Source organism: Podarcis bocagei (assembly GCF_964188305.1).
Source record: "Podarcis bocagei genome assembly, chromosome: 2".
Lineage (NCBI taxonomy): Eukaryota > Metazoa > Chordata > Lepidosauria > Squamata > Lacertidae > Podarcis > Podarcis bocagei.
Genome location: NC_138126.1, coordinates 62,603,547 through 62,629,948, shown reverse-complemented (window position 1 = coordinate 62,629,948; position 26,402 = coordinate 62,603,547). Strand labels below are relative to the sequence as shown.

The 26,402-nt window shown below is 46.3% G+C and overlaps 1 protein-coding gene and 1 long non-coding RNA gene across 3 annotated transcripts; one reads left to right on the top strand and one right to left on the bottom strand.

Moving 5' to 3' along the window:
• N4BP3 (NEDD4 binding protein 3) lies at positions 1 to 25,541 on the top strand. Of its 2 annotated transcripts, none has more exons than XM_081185721.1 (5): positions 1 to 145; positions 17,779 to 18,210; positions 20,263 to 20,799; positions 22,640 to 22,897; positions 23,365 to 25,541. In XM_081185721.1, exons 2-5 carry the CDS (start codon positions 17,809 to 17,811, stop codon positions 23,932 to 23,934), a joined length of 1,767 nt encoding a protein of 588 aa, XP_081041847.1. In that variant the 5' UTR covers positions 1 to 145; positions 17,779 to 17,808; the 3' UTR covers positions 23,935 to 25,541. The 2 variants fall into 2 exon arrangements, with proteins under 2 accessions (XP_081041847.1, XP_081041848.1); XM_081185722.1 differs by lacking the exon at positions 1 to 145 and adding an exon at positions 16,622 to 17,391.
• Positions 11,199 to 14,578, bottom strand: LOC308582538. The gene is made up of 2 exons (XR_014005735.1): positions 12,788 to 14,578; positions 11,199 to 12,427 (listed from the first exon to the last, which is right to left on the bottom strand). It is a non-coding gene; the product is annotated as an uncharacterized lncRNA (long non-coding RNA).
• Positions 25,542 to 26,402: the final 861 nt, after the last annotated feature.

The following is a 26,402-nucleotide window of genomic DNA, read 5'->3' as shown; positions in this document are numbered from 1 at the left end:
TTGCCTGCAGTGGGGTGTTCAAATCTCAGCGAGGGAAGGAAGAGCCGACCGAGGGGCTGCAGTAGCAGCAGCAGCGGCAGCAGGAGGTCGCGGGATGGAGTCCAGCCCAGTCTAGCCGGGGATCAGGCTGCAGGCAGCAATCATGGTGAGTCGCTGCTGGCCGCCGCTCTACACGGGGAAACCGTCCTGGGTCCCGGCTAAGGCTGGGACCTGTCCATCTGGCGGGTGGCTCTTTGTTCTCATCCGCTTTCGGACAGTGGCGCTTGCTCCCCCCCCTTCTCCCGGGTCTGAAACCGAGATGGATCTAGCCCTCTCTCATTTCGTTTACACGTGGTTCCCCGATCTTCTGAGAATGCAGCCCCGAGCGAGCAGCGTGTCTTCCCTTTGGGACGGGCTCAACGGGGTTCCCTTGGGACGGGGTGGCTGGCTCATGGGGCCGGAGTCTGAGTGTTGCTGGACTGGAAATGGAGGCGTCGGGGCGCGCAGAGACGGGGAACCCTGCCCGGTCTCGTAACGCTGCTGCCCCGGGCGTCGCAGCAAAGGAGTTCGGTGGTGGAGATCAGGCTAGAGGGCCGCAGGTTTTTCGCCCCGGCGAAGGCGAATGGCGACCCCGCGACTTGGTGTTGGAGAGAAAGGTGCATCCTTTTATTGGTGAGCGCCGTCGTTCTTTGGGAATTGCGCAGCAGAGTGGCTCTGCGCAGTAGAATGCATTCCCGCTTGCCTGCGTGGTAGCAATGATGGTAGGGGATATAAACGATCCGTGCTGGGAGCTTATGTCAGTGCAGAGGTTGCCTCCCGGGTAACTTTACATTGTGACATTCATTCTGGGATAGCTTTCTACCTAGTCGTAGATCTGGATAAACCGGAACATGTACTTGTGTTTGAAATTAAAAAAGCACACAAAACAAACAAAAACCGTACAAGGACTTGACAAGCATCACATGTGGCAAAGATCTGAGCAAGTCGCATTACATATTTCTGGCCATCAAACACCCTGACAGTTTACTCCCGGATAGACAGGGGTCTGCCACACTTCTGGGGTTAAAGTGCTCTTTCTTACTGGTATTACATGAACACCCACGTTAAGTGCTCCCTGGAAATAAAGTAAAAGCTGGAAAACAGTTGAATTGTAAAGTATCCTGTCTGTTAACTGAGAGTGAGACCAGCTCCAGATATCTAAAAGGAATGAAGTGCCACTTTTTATTCCTTAATAGACCCACTACTCTCTCAGCCAAGGTGGTAAAAGCAACAAAGGAGTAAACTTTTTAAATTATTGAAACTAATCTTTACGCACATTGGAATTGTATGGTGTGGTCTGTGAGCATGGCTCTGAGGTGTGGCAGATAATCTGGATGAATTAATCTGGAATACAAACTTTATGATGACTTTGTATATGTATCCCCTTCTGTGCTATGCTAGCTCCATTGAACGTTATCCTTTCGCCACTTCTTCTGGCCTGTTATTTCTAAGGAACCATGAAGGTGATCATTCTCTTCCTTTGTGGTCTCCTGCCTAGCACAGGGCAGAGCATTCCTTCCAGAGACCCCCTACTGTGTGACCAGTGAATGCAAGTGACATATTGAGATTGTTAACTAGAGTGATTTGAATGAAGCCAGCACAAGAGACTGCTCCCCTTTGCTAGGACTAACCCTATTGTTAGAAGAGACCACCCTGAAGAGCAACGGACCTCCACAAGCAAAAATTCCAGTCCCTTTTGTAACTGGACACCAAACACATGAATATGGCAGCATACAATATAAAGCCAGTGGTTGGCTTAAATATTTGACCTTCCCCCTCCCACTTGTGATTACCTTCAAAAAAGTCATGCTCATAAATGTTAACATTGTAAAGTTTTACTTTAACAACCAGGGAATCCTGAACGTTTATGAGTGACATGTATCTACCCTCCCTCCAGATTATAGTATCTGAAAGTCATTGAGTAATCATGCCCAAGATCACAGGATCTGGAAGGAAAAAACTGAGTGAGTGTGATCAGCATGTTGAAAACACCTGTCTCCAGATCTTCACAGCATGGAAATTGGATAGGAGAAGGGACAAGATGAAACCTTGAAGGACACTGTAGGACATACCCAGGACTAGGGATGAGGGAGAAATCTCTTCAGTTCACATTCTAATGCAAATTTACCTAATTTTCACTTTTTAAACCAATAGGCGAACCAGCACACAGTTATTCTTCCAAATTTGCACATCTCTGAATTTGAGATTCTGTTCTCCAGCCAAAAAATGCATATAGGAAGAGCATATATTGAGGGAAAGTGTGTACACAGATGTGTATATTAATGAAAATAATGTCCAAAAATGTATTAGGGAAGGTTGCCAGCAAAGATGCATGTATTGGGCAGAAATGTACACAGAAAGGTGTTTATTGGGAGAAATGTGCAAAAAAGTACAGATTTTTGTGTTGACTTAAAAAAAAAATCAAACTGTTGTGGAAATGGGACAAATTGAGTTTAAGCATGGAAAACGAGAAACCTAGACAAAACAAAACTGACAAATTCATCCATCTCTATCAGAGCAGATTATAGACATCTACCATTACCCCTGGAATCCCTTTGCCAGTGGTAGAGCAACTTGATATCAGTCCTAGAGATGTATGTCAAGCCCCACCTTCACAACCCCAACACATTATTATCAGCAACATCAAGTTAGAGAGGTTGGAAAGGCAGGACCATTCGTCCACCAGCATCAGCAACCCCCACCTGCAGATCAAGCTATAAAATACAGAGCCCGGTTTGCCAGGATCAGAGAGTGGGTACACTGCAAAAATAGCTTGAAATGATTCATACTGCAGGCCACGCCACACACTGCAGGGGAACACAATAGCCCCCAGGCTCCGTGATCATCGGGGGAAATTCCCAACGTAACCAAACCCTGAAAGTCTAATAAGATCAACATTGCGCAAGTTATTTTGTTGATCTCCAGGCATACATCATCCAGCAGTGCCACAAGCAAAATATAACCCAGATCAGAAACAAGATTGGCTTGCATCCAGCAGGCCATTTATCTTTCATTACTACAAATCGCACGCCGTTCGGGTGGCTCATATGGCGGCCCTTTCTTCTTCACTTGGCTTACCAGATTCTATTTGAAGTGTGTAGTAAAAAGTCCCAGAATATTAGTCAAACAGTAAAGGTTGGAGGCTTGACAAAGGAATCCAAGCCAAATTTGTGGGGTTGTAAACTCAAACGAGAGCTTTATAATGTCCCTGAGTTTTCATGTCTTGCTCTTAGGTGAGCACTTTGTTGCTTTGTACCAGGGGCTTATAAGGCACATGCGTTATAGCAATAGGTAAATAAATAATGTACAGACATGAAGCTGATGACACTTCCCTCCTTTGAGAATGGTGTGCTGCAAAACACAGTGGTCTTCTGGACAGACCTATTTTCTTTTTGCATCCACCTCCCCTCCTACCCAATATTATGAAGCTAACAGCACAGAATTGAACCTAGACAATGTGTTTATTTGAAGAAGAAGAAAAGAAAACCCGTCAAAAATGCAAGATTTGAGGTCTTTGGCCAAGTGTAATGTCATGGCAGGAGGAAATGTGGGGATGACTAAAGGCTAAACAGAACACAACGCTCCATCCTTTGTAAAGATATGCTAGACATAGGCGCCGACTCCATGGGGCCTGAGGGGGCCCGAGCCCCCTCAAAAATTCGTTTGGGGGGCTCCGCCCCCCCAATAATCTTGGGCGCCCCTCCAGCAGAGCGTCACCGCTGCCCCTCCCCCAGCCCAAAATGCACAGGGTCGGGCTGCATGCCTCCTGCCCTCCCTCCCGAGCAAAAGCTCCACCCAATTTCCTTCGGAGCTGATTAATAGGCGCAGCACGCTCTCCCCTATTCGCTCACGAGGAGGCGCCGCCACTTTATCTGCATATTCATGAGCTTATTTATTATTCATGAGCTTTCGCGGGCTCCCCCAATGTTTTTTATAAGTCGGCGCCCCTGATGCTAGATATGCTAGAAAGCTCCTTAAAAATGAGAACTCCTGAAGGTCTGCCTCAGGAACTGGATTCTGTTTGGCATGCTGCCGCCATAAATCCAGGAAGTAACCTCATAATGTATTAGTATATGAGCACCTGCTCATGTACAGAAGGTCTTAGTTCAGATTGTTGAAGCTCCAGTCAAAAAGAATTTCAGGATCTCATTTCCTGTGAAGGGATGGGGAAAGTGTCTGCTTACTTGAAGACCTTGAAGAATCACTGTAGAAAATACAGTGGTCCGATTCAATTTACAAAGAAGGCAATTTTGTTTCTTGAATCTCCAAAGTCTAATAGTTCTTGATGAGTCATTGGTGTATACGTGTTTGGCTTTCAGAACAGAGCATTCTCTTTCTGGGATATCTTAGTAGTCGTTTTCTCCATTCTTTTTCTGAGCAGTATAGATTGTTAGCTATGTAAAGATATATACAAGTCATACCGTTTTAGTCTCTGTCATCCTGTTGTTTTGAATGGTATATAGATCATGAAAGCGAGACTGAGGAACAGCTTTAGAAAGTGCTTTCACTATAGCTGCAGGTCATTTAAAAACAAACCTCTTATGCAGGCATAGGCAAACTTGACCCGCCAGATGTTTTGGGACTGCAACTCCCATCATCCCTAGCTAACAGGACCAGGGGTCAGGGATGATGGGAATTGTAGTCTCAAAACATCTGGAGGGCCGAGTTTGCCTATGCCTGCTCTTATGTATGTGGGTTTTTTGTTTTGCTTCTTTGCAGGACAATTAGGGTCATAGAATTGGAAGGTACCCTGAGGATCATCTAGTCCAACCTCATGTGCATCTTGTACATTAGCATTATGATGAATTTGGTTGATGGGAGTTTGGAATCCAACAATACTGTATCTGGAATACCACAGTTTCCCCATTTCTGGTGTAGCGGTTGAGCAGTTCTTTTGATGCATGCATTCCCTTTTTGAAGGAGAGCTGATGAGTGCAGAAGCCAAGTCTGAGAATACTTATACTCAAAGGAATGTCTGGGTATTGCTTCTAACCTTGAATGCCCCAACATAGTCAACCTTACCTGCCTGGGGGTTTGACAAGCTGCTTCCTGTGAAATGGCTATTTTTAGATTGAGAAGGATACAGGAAACATGAGCCACTTCCTTGTTCCAATCATTGCCTCACCTTCTTTGGAGAGGCAACTGAACAGTTTACACGGGCAGTACGTGGAATAAGTCTCTCCTGCTCTCAGGGTGTTGGTCTTGTGCCTAATGCTCTCACTTTTGTACTGTAAAATGTGTGCAAACTTGTTGAAGCGCTGCAATTGGGTGTGGCTTCCCAAAATGTATACAGTGGTTGCACGTGTAGCAACTGTCCTGTTCCCCCCACCCCGTCTCCCCACTGCATGAAAGTGCATTTGGTATAGCAAACAGCCCTTGGAGCAACCTCCATGCAGTGGTTCCTGGAGAAGAAATCTGTAACATTAGATGGTCCACATTAGATGACTGACGAGAGGGGACTGACTTGGGTGAAAATTTTTGTCTGGGCTGTTATATTGACTGAAATTTACAGTTCTGGTAGCTCCATCTCTAAAAAGAAATCGTAGATCTCTGGAGATGTGCAGGAAAGGGTGATCAAAATTATCAAGTGTTGAAACGCCATCCTTTGTGCAAAGGGGTAAAGTTATGGTACTACATCAGTTTGAAAAAGATGATTTATGAAAAAATATGTGGCGTGGAAAGAATAGGTAGTGTGATCCCCCTCCATTCCCTTTCATAATACTAAAACTTGAGGTCACCCAATTGTTTCACAGTACACCCAGTAGATTCAGAGCAGAGAAAAGAAAATAATTTCAAATGAAGCGTACAATTCACTTCCATAAGGTGTGTTGATGGCCACAGGCTTACATAATGATTTTAAAAGGGGATTAGGCAAATTTATAGAGAAAGATTATCAATGGACACAATAGGTAAATAGAACCTCCCAAGTTTAGAACATGTATAGCACTGAAATCAAGTTGGAGGTGGTGGTGAAACAACAGTAGAGGGCTGTCCTGCTATCAGCTTCCCTGAAGCATCTAGGTGACCATTACTAGGTATAGAATGGTGGACTAGACGGACCTTTGGTCTGATCCAGGAGGCCTTTTCTATTTTTATGGCATTCACGGTCTCCTTCAGATGTTCAGAATCACAGCAAGCCTCTAAAAATCTGATGCTGATTTAAAAGTCATTCTCAGTGACAGCCACATATTGGAGTCTCTTAATTTGCCTTCTGGTTTATGAGTCTTGGCATAAACTGCAGTCACATTTTTAATACTTGTTCACACCATGAAGCTTATCGCCTTCTCTTTTTTGAGACAGAAATGAAATTAACATTGACATTCTTAGGAGAGACCAAGAGTTCCTTGGCCCAGAAATGTTACAGCCCACACAAGTACAGTGGTACTTTGGTTCTCAAACGCCTTGGTTCTCAAACAACTTGGAACCCAAACACTGCAAACCCGGAAGTAAGTGTTCCAGTTTGCAGACTTTTTTTGGAAGCTGAACATGCTCCGTTTTGAGTGCCACACTTCCATTTTGAGTGTTACATTTCCGATTTGAGTGCCACTCTTTGGTTTTGAGTGTTACACTGAGGTCTGTCTGTTTTTGCTATTTATTTTGCGTTTTTGTTTTTGTGGCTCTTTTTGTTTCGTTTTTGTGACTGTGTGGAACCCAGTTCAGCTAGTGATTGATTGATTGTGTGACATTGTACATTGTTTGTTGCTTTCATTTTATGGATCAATGGTCTTGTTAGATAGTAAAATTCATGTTATATTGCTGTTTTAGGGGTTGTTTTAAAAGTCTGGAACGGATTAATCCATTTTGCATTACTTTCTATGGGAAAGCACGCCTTGGTTTTGGAATGGACTTCCAGAATGGATTAAGTTTGAGAACCAAGGTACCAGTGTACTGTATTAGTGTGTTTGGATAGTGAAGTTTCAGCTTTTAGTGTCAGGAATCTTTGAACCTGACTTACTCTCTGAGAATTGGACAAAAACTGTTAAGTTGTGGGTGAACATATCAGACGACACAGCGATTCTTCAAACAGCTCTTCTTTATTCAGATGCCAGAACAGAACTGAAGGGCTCAGTCAGCCTGCTTATATAGAGCTCCAGTACCTTGTTACTGTAACAACTTTCTAAAACTATCCAATCACTGAATGTCACTTTCGATCCTTCATTTGCATAACTATCTACAGTATCCATCCAATCACTGAACGTCACTTTCAATCCTTTATTTGCATAGCTATCTACAGTATCCCCCTGCTGGCTCAGGGTGAGAACTTGAGTACATAACAAGAACCATGTCCATTTAGCCACCACTGCATCCTTACGGTAATGTGCCTCCAGATCTCAAATATCCCCAGTCATCTCTTGCCTTGCATTGCTCTCTTATGTGTGCTTTGTTGCAGTTATCGCTTGCACTGCTAGATCTTCCTTTCCTGCCTTAAACCCTTATTTCTACAACAGAACATGCCCATGCATCGCTTCTAGATCCTAACTATGGATGGTTCCAGATGTTGCATTGGAGCACTGAAAAGATAACGCTCTTTCCATGCTTCTGGGTAATAGTAATAGCAGCAAACGATCATCTTCAAAAGGAGCTGTATAAGCTGGATACCTGTGTAGCACATAGCAGAATGGAAGCAGGATGTGCAAGTTATTCATGCATTTTCCCCCAGCAGCAATTCTGGGTAGTATCCAAAGCCATCTTCAGTTTCCCAGACTTTGCCTGCTTCAACTTTGAGCCTGCTTCATTTACCTGTCCCTGACTTAGCTCTGGCCACTTGTATTATCCGTCTGTCACTGTCAATTTATTATTACATTACATATTTGCTCAGTTTGTCCTATTGCTGCAAATACTTAGTGGAACATCAGAAGAACCCTGCTGGATCAGGCCAAAGGAGGCCCATCTAGTCCACATCCTACTCTCAAGAATTGGTTGGCCACTGTGAGACTTGGAGAAAGTCCCCTTATGCAGTTGGAAATCCTTGCAGAGGGCATGTGTTCTGAATACTGCCCACTATTACAAGTGAGGTCTCTCTCACCATAGATTTGTATATTGGCATAAATGGAAGGGGGTCTGATCCTACAGGGAGGCACTAGTTCCAGTGTGTGACAAAATAAAGTGTCAGTTGTTATTGAAGTCTGCAGAGGCTAGACTCTTGGCAATTCCTGCAGCAAGCCAGTCTCTCGCCTCAGTTCTTTTTTTAGCACTTATCTCCACAAGAATTGCCAATTTAGCCCAGTCTTCTGGCAATCACTGGCATTTCAAAATGAGGTGAAAAGCCATGCAAAGCACACACATTGTAAGATAATATACCTCAGAAATGTCATACCCCTATTTTTCATAATGTGATGGAATTTTGCCCTAAGGCTTGAAGGATTTATTTTCCTCCACCTATGTAGCACCAATTATTCTTGCTCTAGTTACCATTTATAGCATAGCTGCCCAATTTAGCTTGGTTAAATTCTGATACAGGTAAAGGTACCCCTGCCCATACGGGCCAGTCGTGACCGACTCTGGGGTTGCGTTCTCATCTCGCTTAAGAGGCCGGGAGCCAGCGCTGTCCGAAGACACTTCCGGGTCACGTGGCCAGCGTGACGAAGCTGCTCTGGTGAGCCAGCACCAGTGCAGCACACGGAAACGCCGTTTGCCTTCCCACTATAAAGCGGTACCTATTTATCTACTTGCACTTAAGGGTGCTTTCAAACTGCTAGGTGGGCAGGAGCTGGGACCGAACGACGGGAGCTCACCCCGCCACGGGGATTCGAACCGCCGACCATGCGATTGGCAAGTCCTAGGCACTGAGGTTTTACCCACAGCGCCACCCGCGTCCTGCTAAATTCTGATACTTAGATACAATCTGTGTTGGAGATTTTCATAGGTCAGTTAAAAATTAGGTGAGAGTATCCTTTAATCAGTTTGCAACTAGCCCAAAGGCAAAACAATCCTATGCTTTAATTTTTCTTTTCTTTTTTGGCGAGGGGGGCGGAATGCACTACCACTGCACTGCTGGAACATCCCCACAACCTCTATTTATCAAGTGGGACACACACACACACACACACACACATGCAAATACAAAAGCAGCATTAGAAAGGGAGACATCAAACAGGGCCAGCATTCCTGGGAAAACTGGCACTGCCCACTGTGAATCAGGGATTGTGCCGGCAATGTGACTACACAGCACCCAAGTAATTTCCTGGGCAAGAGGCTTGCAAATATCAAGTGTAGCCCTCCTGCGAACAGGGATTAAAGATTCAGGTAGGGAGGTAAAAACTCTTTGGCCAAGCAGCCCAAGGGAGGGGTTGAGCTGTGTAACAAAAGCAGCCAGCTACAGACACTTGCTGACAGCAGCAACTTTCAGTGACTCACTGCATAGAGCACGGGGCTGGGAAGCAGGATATGAGAGTGTGAGCCCTACTAGAGGGAGGGGGCAAATGCGGCCGTGCTCACCTTTTGTAAGCCTAGCCACACACACACAGTGGGGAGGGAGGAGGGGAAGGGAAGGGAAGGAAAAAGCTATGTCGGGGCAAAAGAGAGTGAGTTTCCAAGGCTTGAACCCACACTGCAAATACAGTGGTACCTCGGGTTACAGATGCTTCAGGTTACAGACGTTTCAGGTTACTGACTCCGCTAACCCAGAAATAGTACCTCGGGTTAAGAACTTTGCTTCAGGATGAGAACAGAAATCGTGCGGCGGCGGCAGGAGGCCCCATTAGCTAAAGTGGTACCTCAGGTTAAGAACAGTTTCAGGTTAAGAACACACGTCCAGAATGAATTAAGTTCTTAACCCGAGGTACCACTGTACCACAGAGCAAGAGGAGCAGACAGTTAGTAGACACACCATGGGGCATTTGTTTTCCTCCCATCCTCAGCCTGAACAACCATGCATAGATGCCAGGAGCTCTGGGCCTGCAGAAGAGCAGGCTGGAGGTCCCTGGTTCAAATCCAAGGTGCAACTCCACGCTAGGGAAGGTGAGGGGACACCCTCCACGCACAGCCGGGATAGCTCTGTTGGTTAAAGTGTGGGGCTGATGATGTCAGGGTTGCAGGTTCGATCCCCGTATGGGACAGCTGCATGTTCCTGCATTGCAGGGTTTGGACTAGATGTTCCTCAGGGTCCCTTTCATCTCTACAATTCTATGATACTTTGTACCCAGGCACATCTGTGCCAGTCAGGAAGAGTGCTGCATGCCCATTAACCTGATTCCTGCAGGGGCTGCCTAGCCCTTTTTGCTCACCTCTGCTCTTTGACAACCTACATGGTCAATCCACCTCCCTCTCACTTTTGCAAGATAGGCCAGCCCTGCCAGGTAGCATCCCAACAGGACCCATTGCTTCTCCTAGCTTTTTGTTATAAAGCAGAGCATTCAGTGAGCAGAGAATATCTGGCAGGAGAAATATATCCAGAAGTTTAAAAATATGTGTCCATGTATTTATATGTGAAGCATAGACAAGAGGCCAAGTGGAAGAAACAAATGTGAAGCTTCTATTGGAAAAGAATGTGAATAGGAAGGAAGCGAATGAAGGTATATTTGGATGGATTTGAAGCAGTATGCGGAGTGCAGAAAAGGTTGAAGAAGTATGACGGTGCTTTTCCTAAAGGTCCTAGAGTCCAATGTGATATTGTAGAAGATGGGAGATCCTTCAATAGATGATTGAAAGGAAACTAAGAGGAAAAAGGAACTAGATGAAGACTTGGATAGAACTACATGGAGCAAATTCAAGAAAAGGGTGGAGTCCTATGATGCCCACAAAACATTTCAGAAGACAGAGAACAGTGAAGAGTCATTGGACATCAGACTATGAACTGAACAGTAGAGAAAGAGATCTGGCAGGAACTGGCTTCCATCCCAGTTGGCATGACAGGTCTGACTGAGGAATTTCCATACAGATTCAATGCATCACAGTCCTAGCGTTATGTGAACAGGTTCATCCATGTGAACCAGCCCAACTTCATTTTATTCCAGTTTGTATGCCACCTTTCCAAATTACTGTGTTTGAGGTGGTTTACAACCCTAAGAAATGACAAAAGATACGCTAGAAATCACTGCCGCCCTGTAACAATTCAAAATATAACCAAAAACAATTAACATTCAATAATTTGTTTCACATATAGTATCAACAACATGACAATAAAAGAAAATCATCCCATCAGCTAATCATGAAATTATTATGAACAAAACAAGATGATATTGGGAAATATTTATTTTATTCCATTCTGTATGTGAATTGCTTCCTATAAAATATCTCAAAAGTAATAAATACATCAACAATAAACACATGTGTGCGCACACACACACACACACACACACACAGTTTCAAATATAAAAACAATTTAAGTTTGATGCAGATACTGAGTGGGATAAAAATATCCACTGCAAAGGCTTGTTGAAGAACAGAAGGCATTCAATAGACTTTGAAAAGATAACTGAGATGGTGTCTGTCTGATAGGAACAGTATGGAGTTCCCAAGAGTTGGTGCTGCGATTCTAATGGCCCAATTCCTACATTGTACAGAATGGGCCTCTTGATTAGATGGCATATGCAGAAGTCCATTTCTCTTCACAGTGCAGTCATTGGTTGGGCATATAAGGAGTAATATACTCTTATATTCTGGTCCCAAGCTCTATAGGCTTTGCATACTAGCACCTTGAACTTAGTCTGGTAGCTAATTGGCAGTGGGTGTAATTCTTTCAGCAACAGCATAACATGATGGTGATAGTCTGCCTCAGTGAGCAGTTGAGCCACTGCATTTTGCACGATCTGCAGTTTCTGAACCACCTTCATGGGCAGCATCACATGGAGCATCTTGCAGTGGTTCAATCTGGAGGCTACCAGTGCATAAGCAACCATTTTCAGGCTTTCCTGGTTCAGAAATGGCCGTAGCTGTCTTGCCAACCAAAACTGGTAAAAAAAACACTCCTGGCCATGAAGGTCACCCCAGCTTCTATTTATTTATTTAAAACCATATGCAGCACTTTTCACCATATGTCTCAAAGCAGCTTACAGAAACAAAAACACCCAATATGCAATAAGTAGAGGGGAGAACATTAGAACAACATTCATGGTGTGAAGGTCTCATGGTTTAATCTGACATCTGAAACTTAGCAAGGACAGTGCCTGCCTAATTTCTAATGGTAGGGAGTTCCTTAGAGTAAGTCTGTTACAATGGAGGCATGACTTCTTGTTGACATGAGTTGTGCTTCTGGTCCATGGGAGACCACACTTCCCCGGATGATCTCACTGATCAACCTGGGACATATGGGCTAAAGCAGTCAGTAAGGTATCCTGAGCCCAGGTTGTTCAGGATTTTGTACATGGTAGCAGATGGAAAGCCAGTGCAAGTCTTCTAAGTCCGTTGTCATGTGTTGGTGGTAGTCTATAACCAGTCTAGCCAGAACATTCCACAATAGTTGAAGCTTCTGGATGAACCACAAGGGCATAGTCTTGAGGTTATCAATACACATGGAATTTAGTAGCCAGGTCATCCCTAATCAGGAACTGCCACACTTGGTGAGCATACCAGCAGATAAAAAGAACTCCCTGTTACTGAGGCCACCAAGTTAGTTCCAGGAGTACCCCTAAACTATGTACCTGCTCCTTCAGGAGGAGTGCAGCCCTATCCAGAGTGGGCAACTGCCTTCTCTCTTGTATCTGGGAACCAGCCTCTAGTGTCAGTGTTGGATCCAGGAGCACACCCAGTCTACAAACCTGCTCCATTACGGCAGTACAAGCCAATAGAAAGGCAACTGTCCAATTATTGAGACTTGGGAACCACTTACCCGCAGCGCTTCCATCTTGCAATGATTCAGACTTGTTTTTTTGGCCTTCACCGAGTCCACACTCTGGTCCAGGGCATGCACAGTCTCTCCTGATTCAGATGGGGTGTGAGCCTCTAAGCCAGGAAAGTTTCAAGAGTCTTGGCACTGTGTAGGAATCTAGGCCGCCAAATCCTCTGGGACATCTATTGAAACGCCCCATCCTATGTGCCAGTCAACATGGGATACGATCATTATAATGAGCCTTTAGCTACTGTCGCTACCCTTTGTCATGTGCACTGGGGACCCAATTATGTGCACCAAGGGTGGAGAGCTCTTACTCCTCTGCAAGAACTGTGTCAACATCTGTTAAAGCTGGGCGGGCTCTCTGCCACAAGCCTACTTTGAACAGACTCTATATTATCAGTACATGTGGGAACATAAATGAGCTGTGTGGAAGTCTGTTGCCATGGAAACCTTCCTCTTTGGGACTGCCTTGATCTACTTGATATGACTGGAGCCGACTTACTGGCCTCTACAAGAGGGAATGCGGAGTCCCGGGTTCTGTTGCCAGTTTGACTGTGGACCTTTTTTGGCACCTGTTTGCAAAGCCCCTTTAACATTGTGCTTCCGTACTTGTGGCAGCTTTTTGACTCAGGGTTATGAGCATGTTGGGCTGATTCATTATCCGATAATTAATGAGCCGGCAGTGCTTAGGGTCATTATCTTGCAGGGTCAGAGCATGAACATTTGGCAGCAAGCTCGTTTAAAATGGAGGTGCAGAGAATGCTCTGAGGTGCTAGCCTTCTTAGAGCCACTGCCCTGGGCAATTCAAGAAATCAGCCCTAATTTGGTAGTGATGGAAACTGGAATATTGAGATTACCTTCTTAGAGGCCTATGAATAAATGGAAGGAAGTGTAGAATAGAGCTCCCCCTTGCCCCGGGTTATTACTTTTGCTTTGTGATGTTTAGCTTACTTTTTTAGTTGATGATTTAAGTGTTTTATTAATTGTAATTGTTTTCCTGATGATTTGTTAAATATTCTATGTTGTTTATGGTGTATTTGTGATGTATTATGTTGTATCATGTTATTGTTATTTATTGTTCATAAACCGCTTTGGGATTCATTTGAATGAAAAGCAGCATAGAAATATAATAAATCACATCATATCAGTGCATTGAGCTCTTACAGTGGGCATTTAGGCTTACCCATGCAGAGGATAAGAGTGCCTTCTGCCATCTTATAGTGCCTTATGCTAGCTTACCTGACTGGTACACCAACGATGACTATACTTGGACAGAGATAGCCTGGCTTCAGTGATCCTGGTGTGTCTTGGTAACCTAATTCAGTCACTGTGAGGTGTTGTATGTTGGACTGCCTTTGATGATGGTCCAGAAACTACAGATAGTATAGAATACAGCTGCAAGAGTACTGTTTGTTATACGGGACTGCCTCTCCTGGGTATGCCTCATGGAGGACCTTAAGGTCCACATATAGCAACACCCTAGAGGTCCCAGGCCCTAAGAAAGTTAGATTAGCTTCAACCAGAGCCAGGGCCTTCTCAACACTGGCTCTGGCCTGGTGGAATGCTCTGTCTCATGAGACCAGGGCCCTGCGGGATCTGATTTCTTTCTGCAGGGCCTATAAGACAAAGTTGTTCCACCTGGCCTTTGGCTTAGAATCAGTTTGATTCCCTCCCCCTCTTTCTTTTTCCTTTCTCCTCCTATGAAGAGACTGCATCCTAATGTTTTAATGTTGTATCTTAATCTTTTAAATTGTATTTTAATCAACTTGTTTTTATTTTTGTTTGTTAGCCGCCCTGAGCCCCGTCTTGGCTGCGTATAAATAATAATAATAATAATAATAATAATAATAATTATTATTATTATTATTATTATTATTATTATTATTATTAGGGGCTGGGTACTATGAGCCTATTATGCCAACTACACTGGTGCCCAGCGTGTTGCCAGGCCCAAATCAGAGTGCTGATTCTGACCTTCCAAGTCCTTCATAGTTTGGGGTTGCAGTATCTGAAAAACCGCTTTCCCTCCTTATGTACCTATGTACTCCGAGATCAACAATGGGGATCCTTCTCCGAGTGCCACCACAGCTGAGATACAACAGGTGGCTATGAAAAAAAAACTGGGCTGCTCAGTAGTGGCTTGCCAGAGAGGTTCTCTCTGCTGCCTAGCTAGACAGCTTTTCGTCCCCAGGCAAAACCCTTTCCTATTCTCACAGGTTTTTAAAATATGTCGCTTCTAATTTCTTTATCTACTCTCCCCCACACACACCTTTTGTGTGTGTGCTTGTTTTCTTTTCTGGAATTTGTTTTCCTATCTGGAATGTTGCTGCCTCTTTTAATGCTGTTTCTGTACTGCATTTATTTTTTGTGATTTTTTTCTTGTTTTAATATTTCTTTGCCCATAACACAAATAATAACTCAAGCAAGCAAGCAAGCAAGCAAATAAATAAATAAATAAATAAATGGATACCATTTTAAACAGTAGATGGGAAGATATAATAATCCCTGGGTGTAGGAAACTATCTTATCAGGACTAGTCTAGCCTATTGCTTGCTGTGCTGGTTTCTGCTCAGGGAGTTTTTGTTGGACTTCTGGGAGCATTCGGAAATATGGCTCTCTACCTGCTGTCAGAAGTTCACCTTTATTTTGCTTCATGTGTAAACCAGACCTTGATCTGTGGCACTGGGAGACCAAACATCCATTTGCAAACAGTTAACAGCAGGCTTTCAGGCTCCCTCCTAGTAATGCCGAGTATTCAAAGCCTTCACACCTGCTCAGGAAATGATGCTGTCCTGCCCATCTTGCCTCCCAAATATCTTTTCCGGTTTCCTCCAATTCAGCTGTTTGTGCTTCCAGCTCATCTCTGAGCATGTTTCCAATTTAGCTCCCTGAAACGCTGCCTCATCAGAATAAATCTGTGCCAAGATACTTAATTCAGTTCTTGTCCTGAGAAATCACCAAACAGTTTAAGACACGAGTCCTGACTTTAGTTACAGGGGACACAGAGGATTGTTACTCCTTATATTATTGCCTCCGCGAGGAGGCAAAAATAGCAAGTCATATATGCTTGTTTCTCTACTGTTCAGCTCTGCCAGTGTATATCTGGAGCTAGGTCTGGAGACAAGTATATAGAAACTGGGTGACATTTCTGAATTTTAGGAGAATTTTAGGAGAGTGCCCACTCATACATCACCAAGAAAGAGTAAACCCATTACCAAAAAGAGGTAAAACCCCCCATACAAACCTGTAGTAAATCTGTACGTGCTAATTCATTCCTTTTTTTAGGATTGAAGTTGTTGAGCATTTTTTACAATTTTACCCCAGAGTTGCTGAGCCTTTTTTAGGATTTTACCCCAGGACATATACTGCCACAGGTGCTGGATTAAATTGACCAGCGGGCTGGATTGGGCCCCTGAAATGGACTTTGGACATGCCTGCCATAGTAGGACACATGGCCACCCTATCTGCCCCATGGAAGCTGGCAAGCATTAGGTTGTGGCAATGAAGATAGAGAAAGTGTTGTGAATCCATGGTTCCATGGCAATGCTGAATCTTTACCTTCCTGTGTACATGGTCATGCTGTGTGAGTGCTGAACTGTGAGGCCGGGCTAGCATATTCTTGAGGCGCCATCAGTGGCCACATCATAGCAAGAGCACACCTCAGTGAGGGAGAGGTGTCAGTGGTTCCACACACAGCAAGAGGGCTGGAATTCAGGGCAGTGGTGGAGCTGACATGTCAGCATCTGGTATGTGCCTTCCTTCCTTTCTCACCTGTTAACCAACTGAACATCAGACTGTACACTTAACTAGCCTAGAGCTAAAATAAAGGTCCTGTTTGGTGTGAGAGGGAAATTGCAGTTGCATCATCACTATCACTCTTACAATATGACAGACCAAGGCTGAATCCTGGTAGGAAGCTCCTTTCCTCATTGTGGTCCCATCAAATGTCATGCCAGACTCATGTCCTGTTCTGACTGGCTTGTTAAGCCGCAAAAATATGCTACCAGCAAAGTCTTATTATATAGGATTCTGACTGCAGTTTACCAAGTGGGCCAGGGGAGGCTATCAGAGATCATCATTAGAGCAGGGTGTTCCTAGGGACATTAGAGGCTGACACCAGCATATAATGTATAGAGCAGTGGTGGGAAACTTGGCACCCTCCATATGTTGTTGGACTCTTGCTCCCATCGGCCGCAGCCAGCATGGTCCATGGTGAGGGATAATGGGAGTTGTAGTCCAACTGCATTGGCCGGAGATGGTGGGGAAGCACAGGTTCTCCAGCCCAATATAGGCTTGCCAAGAGTTATTTTATTGGAGGCTAAAATAAGGAAATGATTTTCAGTAGCCTTGGTGAGAGAATAACTGGTAGCTGCGCAAGTATTGTCAGTTTTGGAGCTCCTCCTTTGCCATCCAGTGTGTTTATTTTCGTTTTCCACCCTACTGCCTGAGGCGGGGGGAGGAGCTAGATATGGGAGTCAGCTTGTCATCAGAGGAGAATAACTTAGGCTTCTGTGGGGAGCAGGTCTGGGTGGATCCTGCCTCGTTGGGAGTTGCTTCTTCCTGCTGAAGCATCTCCCACATTTGGACTCTGCTCTGGCTGGGTGAGTAAATAGGTCAGTAAAAGGGATACAGGAGACGGGGCCCATAGTTAGCTGTAGGGCAGGGGTGGGGACCTTGCAGCCCTCCAGATGTTGTTGGGCATTTATTCCCATCAGCCTCAACCAGCAAGGCCAATGGTCAGGATTGATGGGCCAACAACAGATTCTGGACTCCCTACCCCTCCCGTAATATCAGTGGCTTCTATTGGTGTGCTTGACTACCAAAGCTTAAGAGAGGACTTGTTTCCTAGCATGGTGTCACTAGGAACTGGTGTGAGGACCTTTCGCTGACAGGAATGGATTGGGATAGATTTTTAGCCTGCTGTCCCCACAGGCTGGTGGGAACAAACATATCAATAACTTGTGTGCCTGTGTGACTTCTTTTGGCAGTGCTGGCATTCCGCTTGTCGTTAAATCTCCATGGCAACAGCACAGGCTTCTCATGTGACCTGTGACCCTGGCAATTGTCTTTTTGATCCTTACTCTCTGGATTCTGAGCCTGACGACGGCAGCATGGGCAGCGTGGGCAGCCTAGTAGAGAAACAGGATTTCTTGCCAACTGCTCCGGGAGGTCTGCGCGGCATGCGTCAGCCAGACGGGCTGCTCCGGAAAGGAATGTCACAGCGTGAAGTTTTTGGCTACTTGCATGGGGGCAAACGGGACACCCGGGCTGAGAAGAAGCACCAGTCATCTGGAGGTGGCTTTAAACGGGACTATGAGAGTGACCGGGAGAACCAGTCCCCCGAGCGGTATTTCCGGGACAATCAACGGGCAGCTGATTTCTCCAAGAGCTCCTTGCCTGAACGTGGACGCTTTGACAAGGTGAGCAAGCTGGGGGTGTGGTTTTAGGAAGGAAGAGAGCGTTTCTTGGCAGAGACTGGAAGGGGAATGGGGTGGGGCTTCTTGGCATAAATCCAATGCATTTTCCCACCAGTAGTCCTACAGTATTTCTGATGTGTTGAAACAGAAAGCCTTTAGCTGTATATAGGGTCCAGCAGTGTGTGATGTGGGGATATTGGATTAATGGGGTGTTCTGGAGGTCAGGAACTTGCTGTTGGACTCTAACTCCCATCAGCCAAAGCCAACGGTTAGGGCTATTGAGGACTGTAATCAAACAATATATGGGGGGAGCAACAGGTTCTCCACCACTGCATTGGAGCATAGGAGGAGCTAATGGACCCGGAGGGACCTAGATGATGAAGAAGAAGAGTTTGGATTTGATATCCCGCCTTTCACTCCCTTTAAGGAGTCTCAAAGTGGCTAACATTCTCCTTTCCCTTCCTCCCCCACAACAAACACTCTGTGAGGTGAGTGGGGCTGAGAGACTTCAAAGAAGTGTGACTGGCCCAAGGTCACCCAGCAGCTGCATGTGGAGGAGCGGAGACGCGAACCCGGTTCACCGGATTACTAGAGTACCGCTCTTAAGCACTATATTACACTGGCTCTCTAAGATCTAAGGAGATGCCGTTTATAGTGGACAGAACAACTAGATTGGCTACTGTTGCTGTACTGTTGCTATCGGTGGACCCTAGGATACACTTGGCCTCATGGCCACCAAATTCCACATGGTCTCCAGTATGCTGCTGCTGCTGGCCAGGGAGTGCCCAGCCTACGTGGTCAAAGAAGTAGGTTGCCCCTGCCTGAAACTTGTTCTTCTTGAAGGCCTATGCCATTTCTCTTCAACATCTGAACGAGGAAGTATTTGAGGGGCGATCAGTAGGGAAAACCAAACTATATAACGGGGCAGCAACCCTTTTTTAGACCAAGGGCTGCAATCCTTTTGGGGCTACATGCCAGTGTTGGGTGGGGCCAGAAGCAGAAGTGGGCAGAGCAACAACAAATGTGAATTTTACTTTTGTGCAGGTGGCTAGTTTCCAGGTGGCAAGCGACAAGCATTATCAATTTCAATCAAGCACACGCTGCAACCAAGCAAAAACATTCAGGGCAGTATTTCCCACCCCCAATGACCATCAGTTTATTAATGCAGCAAAATGAGTACACCCAAGGCATGTGCAAATGGATCTGCATTGTCTGAGAAAATAGTCCTCTCTGATGAGGGAGTGCACCTCATCATCTGTTTGGTATCTTCTGAGCTCCGAGAGTTGGCAACGCTGATGAACGAACAGGAGACAACAACCCAGGCTCACCACTTTAGCTTCAGCATCAAGTCACACATAATGAAAATCATTCCCAGTAGATTCATGCAGTCTGGTGTGGGGTCTTCCAGGGTAGGGTTGTTCTCTGTGGATAGAGGTTCGTATCTGAGAATGTGATTTGGCCACCGTGGGTTCATTGCGTTGTTACCGGCCATTGTGCACTGCCTATGGCTACTCCGAGCAGCCCCCATCGCAACACCAGCTTCTGCTTCTCTTGATACTCAGAGCACTATTATTAAAAGAAATAATTTCATGAGCAGAACTACTTCCGCTTGCACAATGAGACTCCCTCTCCCCACCATGTGAGGTGTGCGCCTCCCCAGATTTGCTCCGGAGTGTTGGGGCAACCCCTGAATCAGATTTGGGGGGCAGGGTGGAGGGAGAAGAGGGGGAGATTGTTGCACAAGGAGAATTCTGTGTGCTGGTGGAATGTTCACCTTAGCACCATATTGATTTCTACTATAGCGCTATATTGAATTCCATCCTTGAGGCAAGTCCAGTAGCGGATGTGGCTGAGGAAGGCCGTGTGGCTTGAGAAGAGTCCCAATGGCCAGATAAGAGATGTAGAGGACCACACTTGCCCCCTAGACCTGCTGTTCTGCATCCCTGCTATATAGAACCAACTCTACAAATTGTGGCAAGAACATGTTGACCTCCTTCCATCCCTGCTTTGCTCATGGGCTGATGTACCTGCTAATGGCTCTTGTGTTCCTTCCAGTGTCGGATAAGACCCTCTGCCTTCAAGGTGGTGTCTGGGAAGAGCTTGTTGTCCATGCCGGGGCTGTCATCAGCCAAAGGCCAGAAGCTGTCCAAGAGCAACGGGAGCCTGCACACGCTGCTGACCCAGAGCAGCACCAGCAGTTCCTCGCAACGCGGCCCTCTCCGCAGCCACCTGCTGCACACCATCAGCCTGGACGAGAGCAGCAACTCTATCCAAAGCTTCCCCACCTACACTCCCCGTTTCAAACCTGCTCCAACTCAGCTCAGTGCTTCCGTAGGCCACATCAACCACATTGGCGGTTCCTTAGACAGGGCTTCTCGGGGGCCACGGGACCCTTTGGCTGTAGACAAAGCACCTCTGTCTTGCAAGAGCCTCAGTCGCCTGCAGAGCTCTGGGGAACCACCCCCTCCATATGAACCCACATACTCCTTGGAAGATGTGGTGAAGCAGCTCGAGGACCGGCTGACTGAGAAGGGCATGGAGCTCCGCCAGCTTAAGAGAAATCTGAGTGAGAATGATGATCCCTTCACACAGGTGGGTGGATTTTCACCACAGGATGGGCTTACTTGGTCCTGTGGAAACGACAGTCTGCTCTCCCTTTCCTCATTTTGTCTTCTCTTTTTAGGATCTTGCATCATCTTCCATTCCTAAAGCATCCGATCCTTAATTTGCATCCCACATACATCACTGTCAGCCATGTCACCCTTCTCTAGGCTTGCTAGTAGCCACTTTCCTGGATGCCTGTGGTAAATAAGAATGGCCTCAAGGCAATGGGGAAGCTTTTTTATGGAGTAAGAAAGCTGGTTGCTCCTACACTGCTTTCAGGCTTTCAAAGTGCCATACAGATTACTAACATGGGTATTTTGGGGCAGGTGGACTAGTAACAGTACTTCATTGCAAGGCTGCTTATTTGCAAGACTCTCAGTGTCTGATTTACACTCCTATCTGGAACCAATTCCTGCCACCAATCCAGTCATGAGCTACTTTGAAAGAAAGGGTGGGATATAAATTTAATTAAAGAATTCCTTGCACATTCCTCATTAAGTATATAACAGAAATAGAGGAAAGGAAAAAATAGTTTACATAGGAGATGTGTGTGAAGTACCGTGTGTGCCAGTGGAAGGAAGAAAGGAGTAGAGCATGTAATCGTCGTGGTGAAGCTTTTCCACACAGAAATGGGTTATATTGAAATGCGTGTTGATGAGGAATCTCCTCTGTGGAGCAGACTGTAGAGCTGAGAACTTGAGCTCCAATTTTTCTCCCTGGTCTGATTTTATTTATTTTACTATATGTATATGATCATTGAAAAACATCTTATCTTACATTGGTTCCAGCACTAGTGTCAAGGGAGCTGGACTCGGTGAAAGACAATGGCCAAATTGTGTTACAGGCAGGATTTAAAAATAATTGTGCAATTATGTTCATAAAAGTGACTTGCCCAATTGTCCCTTTGTGAATAATTTGTGTGGTCTAAAATATTAAACAACTACTTTTGGGGGCAAACTTTTCTGCTTGATTTCCTTGAAGCAATTCTTAGCCTCCCTAGGCTGTCAGGTAAATGCTGCTTCATAGCCCCTTTTTGTTTTACTTGGTTTTGTTTTGAAAGTCTTCTTTTTTGTTGATGATGTGGAGAGCACAATAGAGTGAAAAAGTGAGCTGCTCAGATAATATTGCAGGGTTCTGCTGCCCATCCATATCTTGTTTGGAACATGCAGTCTTACTGAGTGTCAAGCTATGCTCTGGGGACAGAATGACTTGGCAGTTCTGCTGTCACTGGACTGTGTTTTGTTCTACCATCTTTAAAGTGCCAAGGAGTTACACATCATGAATATTGAAAAGCTGCTCCTTTTCTGAATCATAACATATGTTAATTAAGTTTATACAGTCATACATATTCAGGTTGATTATAAATGAGCTGACTTATTCTGAAGCAGGCTAGTACTAGCCCTTCTTACCAGTCCTGTCTATAAACAGACTGGCAGCAGAATCTCAGGATGTAGACTCTTCCCAGTTCTGTTATCTCATCCTTTCAGAGGTAACCAATGTGGTCTCTCTAGATGTTTCCATACTACAACTCCCATCATCCATGACCATTGGCCATGCTGGCTAGGGTTGATGAGGGCTTGGAATCCAACAACATCTGCAGGGTACTGTGTTGGCTTTGCCTTTTACCTTGTGATGCTATGGGCTTAAACTGAGACATTTAAAGACTGATTCCTAGAGTAGAATAGATTTGCCTTCCATAGAAAGCCTGGGCTTTCTGGTTTTGGATCGCTTTTGCACTGAGAAAAGCCACTGATTTGCCAACTGAATCTGGCCAGTCATCTCAAGGGCTGGCGTAAGACCCCTCCATGATCTTCTCTCATTTTGACAGATGTTTGAGGACAAACAGCGCTTGTGGATGGATGAGCTGGATGAACTGAAGCAGATGTATGTAGCCAAGCTTCAGCAAGTGATGCAACAGGCCCAACGCAGCCAGCGGGCACTTCAGCTGCAGCTCTACAAAGCTCAGCAGGAAAAGAAACGGCTGCAAGAAGAGCTGGACCTTCAGCAGAGGCAGTGCGAGGAGCTGAGGCTGCAGCAGCAACAGGCAGAGCGCCTGAGCCCCAAGTTGGAGGAGACCCAGTGGGAGGTGAGTGGGGAAAACCCATAGAGAGCACAGTGCCAATGTCCACGGTGATCCTGGCTCTTCTTTGCTTCTCAGCATGCTCATGGTTCTACTGGTGTACATGCTTCCCCATCTGGGAGTGGAGGCTGCCAGTTCTATTGAACTCTGGTGTTTTTGCAAAGCAGATCAAGTCTTACTAGACAGCTGGCAAAGTTTTTGTGGCTGCTGCTTCCCTCTTGCCAAGCTGCAGAACTAAGTTTTCAGATGCAAAGCCTTATGTTCACAATCCTATCTGAGCAACTCCCAACATCTCCCTTTCTCTCTGGTCTTTGTTGTTGCTTGGTTGACTTTGCTGTGGGCATGACATTGTCCTTTGGAAATATTCCAACCCTTTCCCTCTGCTGTGCTGCAGCACCCAGGATCCAACAGCTCACTGCTTCTCTTTGTCTAGTCTTATCCCCTGTTCTCACCCTAATGTACTGTTTTGACAGGTCTGTCAGAAGACTGCAGAGATTTCATTGCTCAAGCAGCAGTTCCGAGATGCCCAGGAGGAGATAGCCCAGAAACTGGGTGAAATCTTCAGCTTGAAAACACAGCTGCGGGAGGTCCGAACAGAGCTGCAAGCCAAGGACTCGCAACTGGCACGGTTGGGGGACTCTTTCCAAACCTTGCCAGAGCGCAGCTCCCCTGTTCCTCCACGGGACTCTCCCATGCAAGCATGCCAGGACTTTTTGGGTTGTGAAACAGATGACTCTAAAAGTCAGGGGATGCAGGGGGAGAGCGCAGAGGGCGCTGAGTGGCTATGGGGAGAATTGCTGCGCGAGAGGCGCCAGGCCCAGCTACAAGCTGCAAACTTTGAGCAGGAGCGGAAAACTTGGCAAAAGGAGAAGGAAAAAGTCCTGCGCTATCAGCGGGAGATTCAGGCCAGCTATATGGAGATGTACTACCGGAACCAGACACTGGAGAGGCAGCTAAGTGAGTTCCGGCAGTTCCAAGCCGAGCCCAGAAGTATCAGCTCAGAGCCACCTTGGATTGAAAGAGTTGAGTCCTCAAAGATCTGAACACTATGCCTGGGGCTCTTGTGCTGGAATTACAAAGGGGAGAGGTACCACACAGCAGCATGGACCTTAGGGTTTTGGTAGAAGAAGTGGTTAAACTAAAGGGCTGGTTAACCTCGTCCATAGAGGATTTTGAAGACTGCTGCTGTCCATGGAATGGAATCCCAGCATTGCACCCGGCATTTTCTGTCCGTCCAGGTAGGCCTTTGCCTCCCTGTCACTGCTGTCTTGGAGGGCAGAATGCTTTCCTGTTGTGTCCTGCTTTGTGCCCACACTGGCACTGTCTGTCAGGATGGAAGGCTTGTTATTGTGGAATGTGAACGGCCACGATTGGGAACTATGGCCCTTCTTGAGAAGGTCTGAAGAAGAATGTGCAAAAGATGGTGCCACCAAGTAATGAGCCCTTTGTGGAGCTTTGGCTGTGTCTCTTCACAACTTGAGACTTGGCCTGTTGCGCTGAGAAGCAGCGGCGGAGCAAGCTTACAACACAAGGCCCACACAACTGGAGCTTCTAAGACAGGCACAGCATGAGGGCCAGCGGCAGAGCAAACTGACCACGAGCCTGGGGCAGCACATGTGCCCTGCGCCTGCGGGGCAGGGCCAGCCAGGGCAGGATGCTCTGTAGGGCCTCTGAGGAGTCTGCCTGCCTCCTCCCACTCAGCTGCCCTACAGCTGAAGGGGAGGCGGTGGGCAGACCGTTTGGGGTAGCGTGGAGCCTACGGGCGCCCAAGCCACTGTATCACTCCCAGGAGAGAGAGAGACGAATGGCTGGGGCGCGCGGCTGCAGGCCCTGCGGTGAGTGCTGCCTGGCATTTTGTCTCTACCCTCAGTGGTGACACCGGGGGCCGCCCATTCCACCGCACCCCTTTCCTCCCCCCCCCCCCCCGAGAAGGGAAGGTTGAGAGCAAACCCACCTCAGCATGAGCCTTGCCCTGTAGGATTTGTTTACTCTCCATCTGGCTTGTCCTCATCAGGGGCGGAGGAATGACAAAAGGGGGGTGACAAAATGTGGGGCAGCACTCGGGCCTGCAGTGTGCCCGAGCCACACGTCTCTCCTGGGAGTGACGCGGTGGCTTGGGCGCCCACAGGCTCCAGGCTACCCCAAACGGTCTGCCCGCCGCCTCCCCCTCAGCTGTAGGGCGGCTGAGTGGGAGGAGGCAGGCAGACTCCTTGGAGGCCTCGCAGAGTGTCCTGCTCTGGCTGGTGCCGCCCCTGGGCACAGGGCACACGCGCCGCCCCAGGCACCTGATTGGCTTGCTCCGCTACTGGTCCTCATGCTGTGCCTGTCTTAGAAGCTCCAGATGTGTGTCCCTTGTATTGTAAGTGACAAGAAGTTCAGCTTCAGAATGTGTAAGTCTGGTCCAAAAGCTCACTGAAAGCCAAACCAATTGGGCTTATCCATCCAGAGGGCCAGAGGACAGGCAGGGTCATCTGGGCTTGGGCCAGTTTCTCCATAGGCAATGGGGAGAATGGGGGTGGGACTGTTCTGTCCCTCTGTTCTGTTGCTGCTTGGTGCCCCAGTTTTTGGATTTGAAGGTTCTGGGCCAGAGTGATGAGTCCTGAAATGGAAGTTCTACCTGGCAATTCCTGGAATAAAAATCTGCCTGACACCTTTGGCTCCATGTTTGTTGCTTTCTCTTTCCACTGTAGTATCCCCTAACATTTCTGCTATTGTTGACCATGGTATTTATACTGTAATGAACATTCAATACACATGCTTACGTTGCTCTAAAACCAGTTCTTGCAGTCTTACCTAGGCCAAATAGAGCAGCAAGAAGAAATGGGGCTATGCATAAGACAAGAATGGAGATGACTCTCTTGCCTCTGTTTCTTCGGTAGGGAGGCGGGTGTGTGGGTAGGGGGTGGTGATAAAAGGGAATCTTCTTGAAGCATTTTTCTGAATTCAAGGGTGGAAAGTCAGTATAATCCTTTACTGTATCTGGACTGCAATCTGAGATGATGGAGAAAGGATTGATTGTGGTTTCTAGCATCCTGCAGCTTCTCTTCCTGCTTTAGAACAGCGTTTGCTCACCCAACTGGTAAGAAAAGTGTGAGGTGAGCACAGAGAGTTTGGCATGCCCAAGCCATTTGAATTCAGGAAATGTACAACGTAACTAGCAAGAGCAGAAAACAAAATAATTATCTGCTGGCTGGTAGAGGATTTGACAGATCTGATGACCAAATATTGTGCTGGGTGTCGGATATCCAGTCTTATATAACACAGCTTCCTTCCCTGCAAAAAATTCTCTAAATTATACTGCAACTGAAGCAGCTAAGCAATTTAATTTATTAGCCTGAAAAACTGGCTGAGCTTCACTGTGGCCCCACCACCTCTAGAAATCTAATGTATTTATTGGATACCTATGATGTGTACTTGGCTCATGTCCAAGCCACAAGCCAAAGGCCTGGGTTAGTGAATGGTGGAATGGAAATTAATGAAGAAATTGCAAAATAGATTGCATAAGAACACC

What these genes read in the sequence shown, in the direction of transcription:
- N4BP3 (XM_081185721.1), top strand. Translation starts at nt 17,809, where the DNA reads ATGGCAACAGCACAGGCTTCTCATGTGACCTGTGACCCTGGCAATTGT. An exon ending in AACGTGGACGCTTTGACAAG is followed by an intron (nt 18,211 to 20,262) that starts GTGAGCAAGCTG and finishes TGTTCCTTCCAG; the next exon opens with TGTCGGATAAGACCCTCTGC. An exon ending in ATGATGATCCCTTCACACAG is followed by an intron (nt 20,800 to 22,639) that starts GTGGGTGGATTT and finishes TCATTTTGACAG; the next exon opens with ATGTTTGAGGACAAACAGCG.